The following is a 15,604-nucleotide window of genomic DNA, read 5'->3' as shown; positions in this document are numbered from 1 at the left end:
ACTACTGTCTAGGGGTTTTTTTGTGTTCTGTTATTGTTTTTGCCAACATACATATATCTTTTAATAAAGGGTTGTTATTTCTTCTGGTTTTTCCACACTTCCTCGATTAAAGCCCCTTAATTTTGAATTTACGATTGCTGAGAGAGAGAAGTTTGGTCTATCTCATAACTCATCCTCTTTAGCAAACATTCCAGTCTCTTCAGACTGAGACATTTTTCGCGTCCAACGTGGGGCCTGGAAAGAGGAAAGGTGGAAAAAGGATAACCACCCTTTGTGTGAGTTACGCACATTTTGAACCCCTAGTGTGATTGACACGCGTTCTGAACCAGTAGGCACCATGATGTTAGGGGTTGTTGCTTTCCTCTGGTATATAACCATGCCAAGATATCTGTCCCACCTGTCAATGTGTTTCAGTTCAGATACTAGTACTCTCATTGCGATAAGCACCTTTGAGTTTGTGCATTGGGTTTATGATACGGCAAACTCAGTACCTGTGATTTTCATCCAGAATATGTCCTCAAGGATGCACTACTGTTCTAGCCTAAGCTGTTTCCTCTGGGGTTTTAAGGATAATAACATCCATTCCTATGGAGAAACACAGGGGGATGTATTCGCCCAACCCTTTATTCAGTTTCTTTTTGGATACAATACAATGGCCTCTGGGAAGTTTAAATCCTCTTCAGATGTCAGAGACGTTTTACTTGTTGGGCTCTCTATCCTAGTTTGTGCCATTATAGTATACCTAATATACAAAGCCAAGGCCAAGAATTACCGAGAAGGCGTCCAGAAGCCTGCCCCAGGGGTGGAAAACATCGAGTGGCATGGGTTATGGGAGGACATGGGTAAATTCTTAGAAAGTTGCTCAGCTCCCATAACATGGAAGCTTACCCTTGAACAACTCTTGAACCCTACAAAAGTAATGAAAGCCGTGAGGGAGAGAGGCCGTGACGGATCCATGGAGAGGCAGTTGGCAGCTGCATGTGGGGCTTTGGCCATTGCCTACCGGAAGTTGCTCGGTATAGTGCAGCACTTCCAGGGAAAAGGAAAAGAGGAAAACAAAATGCCTAATACCAAGGTGACTCAGGATAAGGCCAAATCAAAGGGGCAGACCAAGCCAACGGAGGTTGTCCCCATCCAAAAGAAGAAATATAAAGCCAAATCAGTTCGCCCAGTTGACGATGATGGGGAGGCAGGACCCTCACAGGCGACTGCTCCAGAGCCAGAAATCATCACTGAGTCTTTATCGTATAACAACCTCCGGAGCTTACGGACAGACGTTGCTCGTCGTCCGAATGAGCCCGTTCTGGCCTGGATGATCCGAGTTTGGGACTCTACAGGTGATGCCATAAACCTTGATGGTGGTGAAGCAAGGTTCTTGAGGTCTATTGCCCAGGATGGGGGTATTGAGGAGGCGTTTGTGAGGGAATCTAAGTCCCTGTCCCTCTGGGCACGGCTTTTGGATGGTGTGAGGGAGAGGTTCATCTACAGAGATTCCTTGCAGGCAGATCATTATACCACGGGCTGGAAGACCATAGAAGAAGGGATCCTACGTCTGAGGGAAATGGCACTGCTGGAAGTATTGTTTGGAGGGGATGGGCAGCCCACCAATGATCCTGACAGGGTTAAGTGTACACCACAGATGTGGTGGTGCTTCACACATATGGGGCCGTCCACACATAAAGGTTACCTGACATCATTGCAGGCTGGGGAGAAGCGGGAGCCAGTGATGTCTGTAATAAATAAACTTCAGTTGTACGACAGTATGATCGAAGGACCACTATCTGGTAGAGACATATGACTCATATACCTACTCTTTATGGCAAACATTCCACTGTTTTTCTCTTCACCTGGTGGCGCTGAGGACTGGAGAGACCTCAAACTGTATTGAATATAAAACTCTAAAACCCTTGATTGTGACAACCTCTGGCTCAGAAAAAACACCTTTTCTGTTAGTGTCCTAAAGAATTAAATTACAGCATTTACTGGCTATAGATAGCTCTGCTGTTGTGAAAGTATTCAAGCATCTTATCCACATATAACATATCTGGAATAAAAATATCCCAAATTTTAGCAAAATCTAAAGTATAGCGTTTTGTCAGCAACTTCCTTGGAAATGCCAGAAGTTATACCGCATACTGATAAACTCTTAAACATAAATGGTATATTCCAATTCATGTCACAAGAAGGAACTACAGTACTGCATTTCCACATGTAGAATCTACTAGCTGTGCATTTAAAAGTGATATCCTATGGACGCTTACTTCGTGATTCCTCATATTTTTTAGGTTTCTTAATGGTACTGAAAAACATTATAAAAGTAAAAGAGTCCTGAAAAGACATTTGCCCATTATTAACTCTTACCTCGTTTCTGTAAGATTTCTTGCAGATCTGGCTTGCCTGCTGTGTCTGTTAGAGCCTCTCCATCATTTTCCTTATCTGCATTTTCTTCTGTTTCAGTAGATCCAGCAGAGAGAGCTTGAAGCTTGGTCCCCAAATCTTGCACTTCTGATTTCAGGAAAGCAGCTGGTCCATCAATGCCTACAGGCCAAAATGAAACAGAAATATAAAATTTAATTTTTACAGCTAAGGATGCATCCCAGGATCGTGGCTCTTTTCACCTTCCCCTGCTCAAACATCCCTTTAAAGTACTGAAGTATATTTGTTCAATTTTTGTCAGAAGACTTGGGAGGAGTCAGGCCTAACTCTGGTACAGACTGCCTATTACTTTAAACACACCAAGCATCAGTTTCTCCCTATATAAATAGAATGGTTGTATCTACCTTTTTCCGAGGGCTAAAGCAATTAAAACAAGTTGTATTTATCATGCACATTGCTACACTTCAATTTATTTACAGGCAAATACTCTATTTTCTTTTCTTTCACATTCATTGTTTGCTCCTGTGCCAGTAAGTGAGGGCTCCACAGTGAACGTCACAAATCAATTTGATAAAAATATTTACAGCCACAGGCAGAAAAAACTGTAAATGGACGCTCCCTATCTTTTTGTTAGAAATGAAATTTCCATGTTTGAACACACAACAGAGCTGTGCACCACACTTTGTAACTGGTGGAGACATCTTGATGGCAGGGTCTGGCATAATACTTAATATGCATTTGTGTAGCACACAATATGTAAGTTCCAGCTTTGGATTTATTACTTTCCTACTGTTTTCCTTCTTAAAACTTTACTGCTTTATCTAGTCATCATATTTCTGACATGTTTACTCCTGTTATCTCTTCTTAACAGTATTTGTTGCACTGAAGAAGCCTCAGAACTACTGAAGCTAGTAAGTGAGCAGTTAGTTTTCATTTCAGTATTACCGAACATTACTGCCTTAGAAGTTATATCAATCTTTTCTCTCACTCTCTTTTTGACTTGAAAGCATCCTTTAATACAAGCTTTCTTATACTTGATTTTAAACACATAAATGCTACTATCCACATCACCACTTTCCTCCCCATCCTATGATTCTGAAAGACATCTGGAGAATGAGAAAAATATTCAGGAGAGAGAGAACAGCATAGTTCCAAATGTGATCTTCAAAGCCAGTAATACTGGTTTGATTGGGTCTTTAAAATTCTACTCTGCATATTAACTTGTTATTACTACAATGCTTGCATTATAAAATCCTGCAATAGCATGCATCTCGAAGATTTAGAATGTTTCCTGTTACTTTTTTGATAGGCTGATGGGATCCTGGCTCTCATAAACAATTTCCTGACATTTCCACTGAAGTGTAAGGATTTCATTGCTGCTCTTTTTTCCTCCCTGTGACAAGGGAGTCTTAAGGCTCTCAATATTGTATTTCTTTCTACTTCTAAAGGAATGATCATTATTTTACTGTAATTTTTTACTGTTTTGAGATCACCAAGTTATTGCCTTTGGCCCTGATACCACTTTGTGCTTTTGACTTTGTGGACCACTATAGCTTGTTTGTCATGTTTCAGTTGTCTCACTGAAGCCCACAGAAAACCCATTAAGAACCTAATTCAGTATTTATAACACTTTTTTTTTGCTTTTCTCTATCATTCAGTCATATGCAACCTTGAGACAGAGTACGCCATGACAACATAAGGAAAAGTACAAGCAGTCACTCTTGAATTATTTTCTTTTCTTTGCCTTACAGCTTCAGAAGATTTTTTCTTAATTTGGATTTGTATCTCCCTACCTTTGTAGACATTCCTAGCTCATTTCTACAGTTCTTCTAGCCTAACACAAGGGAGAGATTACTCAAGGGCACATGAAGATTTCCAGCTGTCAGAAAAATTCAAGGTGAGGTTTTTGTTTGCTTTTGCAGTTTAGTCTTGCTCAACCATACTGTACTAGAATTCTACTTCTGTACATAGAAAGTTATGCAGTCAATCTTGTTTATCACTTGGCCACTGCCACAGCAACGTAGGTGCCCATCTGTGACATATAATGCATGTACTGGCACTCTGGGGAACATTGTTGCAATTAGGTTGATTACTCACCATGTAAAACAACATCACTGTGGACAGGGGTAGGAGTTTCTACTAAAGGAGTCTGCTCCTCACACCCTTTGGGCTTTGACCTGCGCAGCTTTGCCTCGGGATTTGGCTGTACCATCAATGGATCAAGACGTTTCTTCCTCTGCTTCTTCTCTAGAAGAGCTCTCTGTGGATTGAAGAAAAGCATGAAAGAGATGAGTAAACACATCTACAGAAAACATGCCTCAGCTCTTGGCAATAACATGCCAAGACATTCTCACTGACCAGAACCTCAAACAAACCTGAAATATTCTTGTAATCTCTTACAAAAATCATTGTGTCTTTGGAGTGAGATATTGCCTGTGATTCTCCATGAGAAGTTGATGGGTGACATGGATACCTGTGTATTTTTGATCTACCCTGAGACCACCAGCAGATAATGTGAAATCCTTTCATCCACTCTAAAATGCAGCAATCCTTAATACAAATAGATAAATTCAGCAGTCATTTATAGTCCAATATGAAACAGTCAGCACTTGCAAAGGAAAAGGTTTTTGCCTCAAAAGTCATCATCTTACAGGGAGAACTTAAATAGTTCCCAGAAACCAATGTTGAGAGATAAGACTTAGAGTGGGCAAACAAATAAACAACAATAATTAAAATAGGAATGATTCACTAAAAGGAAAATTGATCTACCTTGTTAAACTTTTGCATGTAATTCAGGACTGAAAGCAAAGAGTGGTAAATCCACATGTTAAAAAAAATTCCAAGATACACATACATTTGATATTTATAATTTATAATTTCCTACTAAACAAGAATAGAAACAACTTCTAGACTTAAATCAAGGCAAATGGGGACATTGTACCACTTTAAAGACAGACATGCCTAATCCTTAAAACCTAAGGCAATGCATGAAGAATGAAAAATCATATTTTAATATTCTGCACCATTATGCAAACAATATGCAAGCTCCTTAGTGTAGATGCAGTTTATTCATGGCTGTACCTTTTTCTGTACCTGAGCACCTCTGGAAGTTGTTTTTGATGACAGAAACCATTTCTCCATTAAATTATTTGGAGTCTTGATGGACCCACCAGATAAACAGTACCAACAATTCAATCCTCTTGAGACACAGACATCTTTGGAGCCCTTTCCTTTCCCATCATTTTTTTCCTCTTGTTAGTTCTTCCCTCTCCTATTAGGCTTTTTATCTCAAATGAGATCAGTTTCTCAGGCAACCTCTCCCCGAGGAATTCCAACATAACTCAGTCCTTGGTTCTTTATTCTTTCTCCTTTTTTCACTTGTCTGAAAAAAAAAACCAAAACCAACCACCCCCAAAAAACCAAATTGAAAAAAAACCAGAAAACAAACACCCAAAACCCAAACAAAACCAAACATACAAAACCCCCAAATAAACAAACAAAAAACCCAACAAAAACCTCAAAACAAATTTACTTTTTTTTTTTTTCTTTAAACTCAGAATTACACTCTGAAGACTGGACTGCAATACAGGTAGTGTTTGCTATTGGAGAATTATTTGCAAGGATTGTCCTGCAGAGCAAGAATTACATAGAATCCCAAATCACACTGGTTTAGAATGAGTGAAGAAAAATAAGCAGTAAAATCAGTTTCTTAGAAACTGCTAATTGTGGATATGTTCTCTAGAAAGGTAGTCAAACCTTCCAGAAGAATTTACATTGGTTTGTGTTGTTTATTTTTTAAATTAATGCTGAGGAAAAGTAAAAAATGTCATGATAGTTTATAAATCTCTAAAGGAGAGAGGAAAAACAAGAATCAGAACATTATACTCAGAATAAGGATTTGAGAATTGTTGTCAAGACTTCTCCACTTGACAAGTAGACAGGCAAGAAAAAACCCCAACAAAACAGACACACCCTGAAGGCAGTAAAAAAATAAGAAAATGCACAGCTACTGCTAGAATGCAAAATTGAATTTGAGATCAACGTAGAATATAATAACTTTAAGACTTACTTAATGGATTATTCTATTACATAAGCTTCATTTCACTGCACACCAGTCTAAATTTATTATTATTATTATTGTACATTGCGTTTCATCACAGAATTTCTAGGACTCACCAATCCAACGGCATTAGTTTATATTAAAACACAATTTACTGCTGGTAGATGTGACCAACCTTCTTCTTGCAAGAATTTCAGAATAATCAAAGTGACAAAATCCGATAGTAATTTGATTTATTTTAAAAGGGCTTCTCTCTAATACTTTGCTTACTGAGCAGGAAAAAACATCTGCAAGTCCACTGACAGGACAGTAAACAGTAGTTCATTTTCTCTCCATACGGTGGCAGCCTGCTCTTCAGTACCATGTATTCCCGGTCTTATTCCACTACAGAAGCAGAAAACAGGAAACTGTATTTTGTTTCGTTTTGCCTACTAAGTAGCCTTTTCCTCCAGCTCTGTGTTACAGCAAAAATTCATATAATATTACAACATAAAATTTAGACAGTTTATGAAATGGACACCAAAACACATAATCCATTAATTAAGTAACAGATACAGATTATGATGATTTGTTCAGCATTTTGTGAACTCCATGCATCAAATACTTTCAGAAACATTTTCTTTGCACCGCAGAAAACAGTAACATCAGAATATAGGACAATTAAAAGATCACAAACCACCAGCTCCTAATGAGTTTTCAACAAGTCAAGAAGTCAGATGAATATATCCTAGCAAACTAGTAAGACAACTAGTTGAGTATTCTGTCTACAATTGTGATGATGGGAAGATGGTATACAGGAAGGTTCCAACTACACCATCAAAGGTGCAATTATTTGCATAGTCCTAACCTTAGCAGGCTATAGAGGATGGATCCTAGCTTGGAAACATCCTTTCCACTCTTCCAGCTCCTCCTTAGCTCATGCTGGGGCAGCAGTGGCAATGCTAGTGATGGTGGCATTAATGAAACTTCATGTCAAGAGTAATGCACCCCACCAGGTGCATTCAGAAACATGTCAGGCTCCATGCTCTCCAGGCACAGGGAGATGGCAGCATTGCACTTGGAGCTGCAGGCACCTCCTGTGCTCAGGCACATGAAAACCTTCTACTAATGAGGGACTAAGCACTGACTGAGCAACCATGTGCTCTTGCCTCACCTCAAGTCCAGGAGAAAAAAGCATGCTGGTTGGCAGAGCTGGCCCACAGATGGAACTTGATGTCATGCACTATTATAAATAGTATTTTACTGCAATTACAGGGTTCCCAAACCCATTATAAAGATGGATGACAGGCATATCTCTGTGCTGTGGCAAATGCTTATTCTAGATTCTCTGTCTGACCAAAGATTTTATCCATGGCTGGATTAAAACATCTTGCATTTATTTTATCCCAATTCTTATAAATGTTTATGACAAATTAATCAACCAGGGCATCAGCTACAACCAGCAATGAGTCCCTCATATCTGGTAGTGACTTCTGTTTCTTCAGAATGCATAGTACTATTCATGTACAAGTCGACTTTAAAAGTAATATTCAATCCCAATTACATAATCATAAATTAGAGAGTGTTAGCATTTCTCAACAAGTCTCATTTGCAAGGGACAGGGGGGTTGTTAAAACCTATTTCAGAGATATTGTCTAGCTGTTGGTTTTGTAGATGATTGCAATCTCAACCAAATCCAAGAAAGATGGAAACAAAATTGCAAATGGAATGCATAATTTAAACTGAACTCTTCATGATTTTAACTGACAGCTGCTCTGAGGGAATTTGTTTTGGTGGAACAGCCATGCATCCCCATGGCAAGGTCTGACACTAGGCATACATTGATCACAGTGCCTAGCACTAGAAGTGATTACTACCAGCTTATGACCCAAGACCGCAGTCCTAAAATAGACCCTGAGGTTCATCACCAAGCATTCAGACCTTCCTTAGTTTTGGAACATCTCACCAAGTGCCATTTGTCAATAAATGCTCCTTTACTGATTACTTGAAATAATGCTTTCTATTTTTTAATTATTTGTTTTTAAACAAGTGTTACTTGATAGTCTACATGTAAAGGACTATCTTAGCTTCCACAAATATGACCAAAGATAAATTTTACCCCTTGACTGAAACGTTTTAGGTAAGAGCCTATATAAACACAGATAAAGTTGGTGATAAATTCACTGTCTGAAGCCAAAGCTAAGCAAACTCAGACTACAAATAACGAATAAGTTCTGGTAAAGAGAATTATTATCCATTGCAAGAGTAGCCTGAAGACTGTTGTGTCTGGATTTAAAGACCCTCAGTTGAGAAAAGGCCTGTCTAAAAACCATACTTTAATTTGAACAAGATGAATTTAATGTAAGACAGTGATTTGTGGTCCATATGAAATGGTCAGCTAGAGAATCTTCTAATCTATTTATAAGGATTTGAAATTTTACAGAGAAAGAATATTAAGGATGAATATTTTATTGCTTTGAAGAACATGGTGATGTAAACATCCAGCAAACAGCACTTCAAAAACTGAGACCTATAACCTAACATCTGACCCATGCTTGGCTGTAAATATTTTCTCTGTAGGAAACAAAAAAAGGTCAAAAGGTGCTGGAAATCTTTCTCAACAGCATTGTTAAGGAGATTTTTCTGTAGGTTGGGGAAACTTTTTCTTTTGCTCTGATGCTTAAAATCAATAATTCCCTGCAGTCTCCCTATCTTTCGATTCATTCCTGTGTTCTGGTGACTCAACTGCAACAAAATGAGAGGACATATGAAAAATGAATGTATCAAATACATCAAATCTACAAGCCATGGCAAGGTTGACTTAAACTAATGAAAACCGTGAAAATCTTCAAAGAAAAATATTAGCAAGTTGGTCTTTAGACCAACCATTTTTAGTACTTCATCCCCATTTCTCAAGTCTCTAGATGGCTGTTTGTTTTCCTATACTTATTTTTACCAGCTTCAGTACTATCATTTACCTGATTCTGTAGTTTCAGCTGTCGTAGTTTCATGCTTTCATCCTCAAAGATGCTGGGAAAGGGAAAGAAACAAATTCATTAATTGTTGCTATTAAACAGTTTCCATTACAAGAGCACAAGATATTCTCAGACTGCAACTTTGCCATCAAGACTTAAAAACAACTGTTAGACATTACTTCTATCCCACTAAAAGACCAAGACACAAGGAATTAAAAATAAAACATACTTTGTATTCTGTCAGAAATAGGACAAAAACTGTAGCTGAATCCCTTTAGTAAACTGCTCTGAAAACATTTTGTAAGCACTAAAGGCTTCACTATTGGTAGATGGATTATGACCCACTACTGAGGTGGGGCTATGAGACAATTTATACCTGAAGGTTTAACACAGTTCAAACTGATTCAGTAAAGTCCCTGCGCCGTCATAAGACACCCAATTCTAAATTAACTCAGTTCTCTCTTGGAGTTAAACCTACATAATTTTCTCTTCCTATTAGACTTTCCAAAACTACTGCTAATACCTGAGAGAATCTGTATTTGCAACATCTGATATTAATTCTTAGAGATAAAATATAATTATTTCACTATTTTGTTGGTTTATAGATAATTTTCATAAGAACTCTAGCTTTTCATTCTGAGTTGTGTTCCATATAGATTTCCCATTTCCTTTTGTATGATAATGGATTACTACATAAAGTGCAATTTAGAGCAGCTAACCCTACATAGGGGAAATGTTAATTGACAATTAAGCACATATTCTGCCTATCACAGTTGTGCACTTCCTCCAACACAGCTTTGACAAAGACCTCTCTGGAACTGAGAAAGCATCAGGAAGAAGATACTACTTGATGTGGGAAATGGACAAATGTTATATATTTTATTAATAGCACACAGAAAAGCAGGGCAAGTCAAAATTTCAGTTTAAACAGGAAATTCTGTCTGGTTTAGGTATCCATAAATGTCCAGTGATGTGAAGCCACAAGCTGGCAGACAGCGCTGAATATAATCCTAACAAGGAAAACCAGAGAGACAGCAAGAGACAGGGAGAGAGGAGGGTGGGGTTTCTGCAAAACACATGCCATGGAAATTGGATTACAGCCCATAGAGCTGAAGAGTGAAAAAGGCCTGAGTCCCCCTAACCTATAGTAAACCCACATTTGTCTCAGCTTCCAGGCAAGCAGATGACAGATCAGAGGTCCTTAGAGACAGCCTACCCTGGCCAACACAGGCCCTGCTCTGGAAGGTGGAATTATGCAGAGAAAGAGTTCTATATACACATCATATATAACAACTTATATGATCTAAAATTTATACTAGTTCTTGAACTAATAGTATTTTAAAGCAAGCTATGACTGCTATTTTTTTTATACACTTTGCAGTTTCGTCATTTCTGAACTTTTTTTTTCTAATGTATTTGAACTATCATCACACAACAGGTCTAGGACCTTGAAAATATCTTGTTTCTGAAAACTGATGTTACTCCTTACTTGGATCTTCAATACATAGTATCTTGGATTCAAAGGCAATGGAGGGCCTGGAAAAATTAGTGTCTTTCTTGAAGAGGAATGGAGAGCTATTGCACATCCCCAAAACAACAGTTACAGTAATACAGTTGTCTTCCCTTGAAAACAGCCACAACTTAAGAAAGAAACAAGCAGAAGCTACTGAGTGCAGCAAGATATACAACAGTTATTGCATGACACTTCAGCATATTTATTATTTATAGCATAGGTGATGGAAAAGGCCATCTTTAGCAAAGTTTGAAAAATGCCTGAAAGCTCCACTTAAGATGTTCATGATAAAAAAAAAAAAAAAAAGAGGGGGAATATTCCTTTTCTTCTCATATACCTACTGATTTAAGAAATAGATTATATTTGTTAACTGCAGTCAAGTTTGTTATAAAGCCATCTGTGTATCTCTGATCAGCAGTAGGCTTACAGACATATTCTTATGGACACAAAAGTGTCCTGTGTAGATACAAGCTACTGCTTGTGGTTTTGTTGTTTTTCCTAATAGAAAACGCATCCCCAAACAACTTGAGTCTATTCTTCAGAAAATAATAAAAAAATACAAACACTACCATTTTAGGAAATAAGTTTCCAGGTTTTCCTTTTTACCTGAAAGTTGACAAAGTGCTGAAATACACATACACATCTTGCGGAAATCCTCAGTGAAAATTATTTACTTCATATGCTAAATTATTTTCTACTCACACTGGAATAAAGTTACACAATGTAACAGGAGTATAAAGTAGACTACACAGCGCTTCACCTCTGGCCACTTAATTGACGCTCAAACATGGCTGAAATACAAAGTTTCTAACAGGTCACAGAGCTTGACAGAGCAAAAAGATTACGAGAGTATTCTCTCTTACAATTCAAAATTGCCTCATAGTAGGCCACAAAAGGAAAGCAGCCATCAATCCATCCTTCCCATTTTAAAAAGCAAGGATTCACACAAGGATCAAAATAAAAAGAAACAAAGCCACGAGCACTGTGGCTCTATAAACAGTTGCTAAAAAACCACAGTAATCTTACAATATTTTTATTCACTCCTCCTTCAACCTTTCCTCGAGCAGTCGGTCATCATGAAAGTGTAACATAATAACCAGACAAAAAAAGAGCTTCCCACACTTCAGACCTTTTCCTACTCATCAGGGCAGAGTTGGTGTTATTACAAACTTTAACAGGAAAAGGCTGTTCTAGAGTCACTCCTGCAACTCACTGCTAAGGAATGCAAGTAGTGTGCTAATCCAGCTGCAGGCTTCAAACAGGAATCCTCCTTCTACTGGGCTGACAACACAGATCAGTGTCTTTGGACATGCCCACACAAAACCACTGTGCTCTTTGCTTTTCTATTTGAAGGGTTTATATGCAAGAAGACTTAAATATCCAGCAGGAACAGGAAAAATTAGCAGCAATTCCATAGCTACAACAACACAGTTCAAAAAATGAAAAAACCCCACAGCCATCAGACCAGTCAAACCACCAAACAAGTAAACTTGTCAAATTTACTTTTGACAAATAAGAACTGAAAATGTGACAAGTAGCCTGTCACGATCTTCCTCTTCCCAAGCACTGCAGTCCAGCAGACTACAAGAGACTCTGCCCCCCCAATTCCTCTGCTGTGTTTATCAGAATCCACCAACAATCCTGCTAAAGCTGTGGACACATGCCAGAGAAAGGAAAAATGACTCAGAATGTAACATACAAGAAAAGACTAATGATAATCCAGGATACAGAATAAAAATGAGAGTGGGAAAGTAATTATTTAACCAAAACACTCAACTGAGAAGACACAACAGCATGTCTGGATGCGGGAGAAGACAGCAAGATATAAAGGGGTTCACGGATCCATTTCCAGATCTGACACAGACCAACATGAAGCAAAGTTTTATTTTTAATTTATAGCATCTCAAATTCCTACTGAAATCAGAATCAGCCTGGTTTCCATTTCATAAACAGAAATTAAAGTGTTGCAAAAGGAATACACAGCAAATTTTATTATAAAAATGTTAATTTAGTCTTTCCTAACCATTTTCAGAATATCAAACAACGACAATGAACAGGTAACTCAAAAATTATTTAACAGATATTCATATATGCAATTAAGGCTTCCTTTTTATGTAGTTTATTTTCCATTCTGTAAAAAAGGCACACTACATCTACTGACACTTCTTTCAGAATGGACATACTGTTTTTCAATAACACTCCAATTTTGGCATTACAAACTGTGGAAAGGCAGAATTTACACTCTTGTTTTCATTGCAACTTTGCTGTGTGTCTGAATATGTTATACTTAAAAAAAAACCCCAAAATAGTTATGTTCTAAACAGTTGGCAATAATTACCATTGAATCAGCCAAATACAAACTCATAGTATAATGCAACTCTGAGAACAACGAAAAACCCTGCTATTGAAGCAGGAAAATGTAGAAAACAGGACAAGAAAGCAATCTATCAGCCTGAAAATGGTCTTCCATTCTGTCCAAGGTCCACACAAGAAAAAGGATTCTGAAAACTGAAGAGGGTTCAGCAGAAAGCTGAACAAATTGACCAAGGATTGGTTTATTCAAAAGAAAAATCAATATGCTCCACTGTATTCCATGGATTTGATGCCACAAATGACTATTGATGAGAGAAAAGACAACAAAATCCAGCCATACATAATTGAAGCTAAACAAATTCAGACTTCAAATAGGGGTTTTTTTATTTAATACTGTGACCATAGAGAGAACTCATGGAGCTGTGGATTTTGAACAGAAAACAAGGGGTTTTAATCAAGGTTGAATATTATGTTAAAAAAAGTCGCTGTCATAGAGTAAGGCTACGGTTTACCTCAGATTTCAGATGTGGTTATCACACAGAATGGGAGAGCTAAGCATTCTTCTTTTAATTTATATCAATTATGTCCCCCTTATATACTGACTGTTAAAGCTATAAGGAATCAAAAAAAAAAAAAAGGCTATTTCTATCATGGACTAGTTTTGCAAGGAATTGACTGGTTGCAGCTGTGAATGAGAGGCAAGAAGCAGAGAAAGTAAGAAAAGCCACAGGAAAGAGGAACTTGTAGAGAGAAAATGAGTGAGAACTCACTGGAAAGACAGATTTGAAAAGATGTTAAACAAAGGAAGACACCATCATGAAAGTTCTTCCTGCATTCAACAAAATGTATGTTCCTCATATGTCCACTAAGAAATACTATACTCAGTTTTTCCTCCTAAACAAGCAATGCAACAAGGCCATGCAGATTTAAAAGTTTCCCAGATGGTTAAATCTATTCTGCAAACATTTGATAATAAAGAGTCCCGGTCTCTTAAAAGAGGAAGGTCAGATAAGCTGATTGAAACAGACTCCACCTTAAAAGAAAATCTGACCCAAGAGAAGCAAAGATAGCTTGTTTTGCTTTTTAATTGTTCTAAGCATCTTTAGAGCCTATATTAGCACTGTATATGCACTGAACTCTTGGTGAGAGAAATTCAGGAATTATTACCTACTTTGCACAGCTCTAGGGAAGGTATTACAGCTTCAGATAGTCCATAGTTTGGCAGGGAGATTCAGGGAAAGTGTCCAGCAGAAACGTCCAGCTCATTGTAAAGTGAATTAGATTTTGAGTTTACAGTGCCTTTTACAAAAAAGCTTGATATTTTTATAGCATTCTGATGCATAAATCCTTTTAACAAACACAATCTTTTGATCTAAACGGGAATATGAATCTATACATTAATAATCAAGATTCCTAAATTTTTAGTTGTTGCCATTGCTCTACTTTTTTTAAAGGAGCTCCAAGGCACAATAACACCATTTCTGTCCACAAATATCCCCAATTTTCCAATATGTTGTGTTCCATTTCTCACTCCACAGAGGACTACTTCCATCAGGAGTCTTACAGAGCCCATGTAGCATCTTTTTCCTTTGCAGGACAGTTTATTAAAGTTGTAGCAGCAGTTATGTCTCTGAGCAATACTCCCAGAACTTAAGAATCAGGGAACAAGAAGTGGCTTGTGGCACATATCTTTGTCCACTAGATTTTATTTTTAGGTGTAGAAGAGCAAGTAAAAGCAACTTCAGTAAGAAATGTGGAGTCAGCTGGTGTGAAAGTGTTTTCACTCTTAACCCTCCAGAGATCTTTCCTGAGGACTGTTGTCCTCATGTGAACTACAGCTATGAAGGAAAATAGAAGCTGTAGAAAAGAGATCAGCTGAAGAAGGATTCTTATATTTTGAAAGATATAAGATATAATCCAAACAGCAATTGCAATACCGTTTCTGGAAATGGTTGAGGAGCAAAATTTATCTGTAATGCACCTTCCAATCCACAAAAGGGAGGAGTCCCACTGACACAACTGTAATTGCACATTTCTGGGAAAACATGTAACATAGCATCCATGAGATTGAGGATTATCAATTTTTTCTGCCTTTCCCAAGGCAGAAGAGTGGGGCGGGGTTGGCAAAAACTTAGTATTTTTTCCTTCACAATTAAATAGCAGTAAGTCTTCCAAAGTAAACTGATCTGCTGCAAATCGGCCATAAAATGCCACATATATTTCTAAGTGACATGGCTAAGGTTGCACCAACATTTTCTTTACAAATTGATATTTCAAGAAGGGCAAGTTTTAGTCTCTATCTGCCTTTTTTACATAAAGAATCCTTTCCTGATGAAATTAGATTTACCCTTGATTTCTCCCCACCCCAAGAAACATGCACAGATTACT

At 37.7% G+C, this 15,604-nt stretch overlaps 1 protein-coding gene across 1 annotated transcript in view; it reads right to left on the bottom strand.

Moving 5' to 3' along the window:
• Nucleotides 1–15,604, bottom strand: part of TULP3 (TUB like protein 3) — a 33,703-nt gene that overhangs the window by 12,290 nt on the left and 5,809 nt on the right. The window contains exons 2-4 of the mRNA XM_027722119.2: nt 9,394–9,445; nt 4,474–4,636; nt 2,362–2,538 (exon numbers count right to left, since the gene is read on the bottom strand). Coding sequence (XP_027577920.1) covers nt 2,362–2,538; nt 4,474–4,636; nt 9,394–9,445 — 392 coding nt within the window. The remainder of the gene's footprint in view (nt 1–2,361; nt 2,539–4,473; nt 4,637–9,393; nt 9,446–15,604) is intronic.

This window comes from Pipra filicauda, unplaced genomic scaffold (assembly GCF_003945595.2).
Source record: "Pipra filicauda isolate LSUMZ 115617 unplaced genomic scaffold, ASM394559v2 scaffold234_size1211729_pilon, whole genome shotgun sequence".
NCBI lineage: Eukaryota > Metazoa > Chordata > Aves > Passeriformes > Pipridae > Pipra > Pipra filicauda.
The sequence above is the reverse complement of the archived record's forward strand: the minus strand, read 5'-3'. Positions and strand labels throughout refer to the sequence as shown.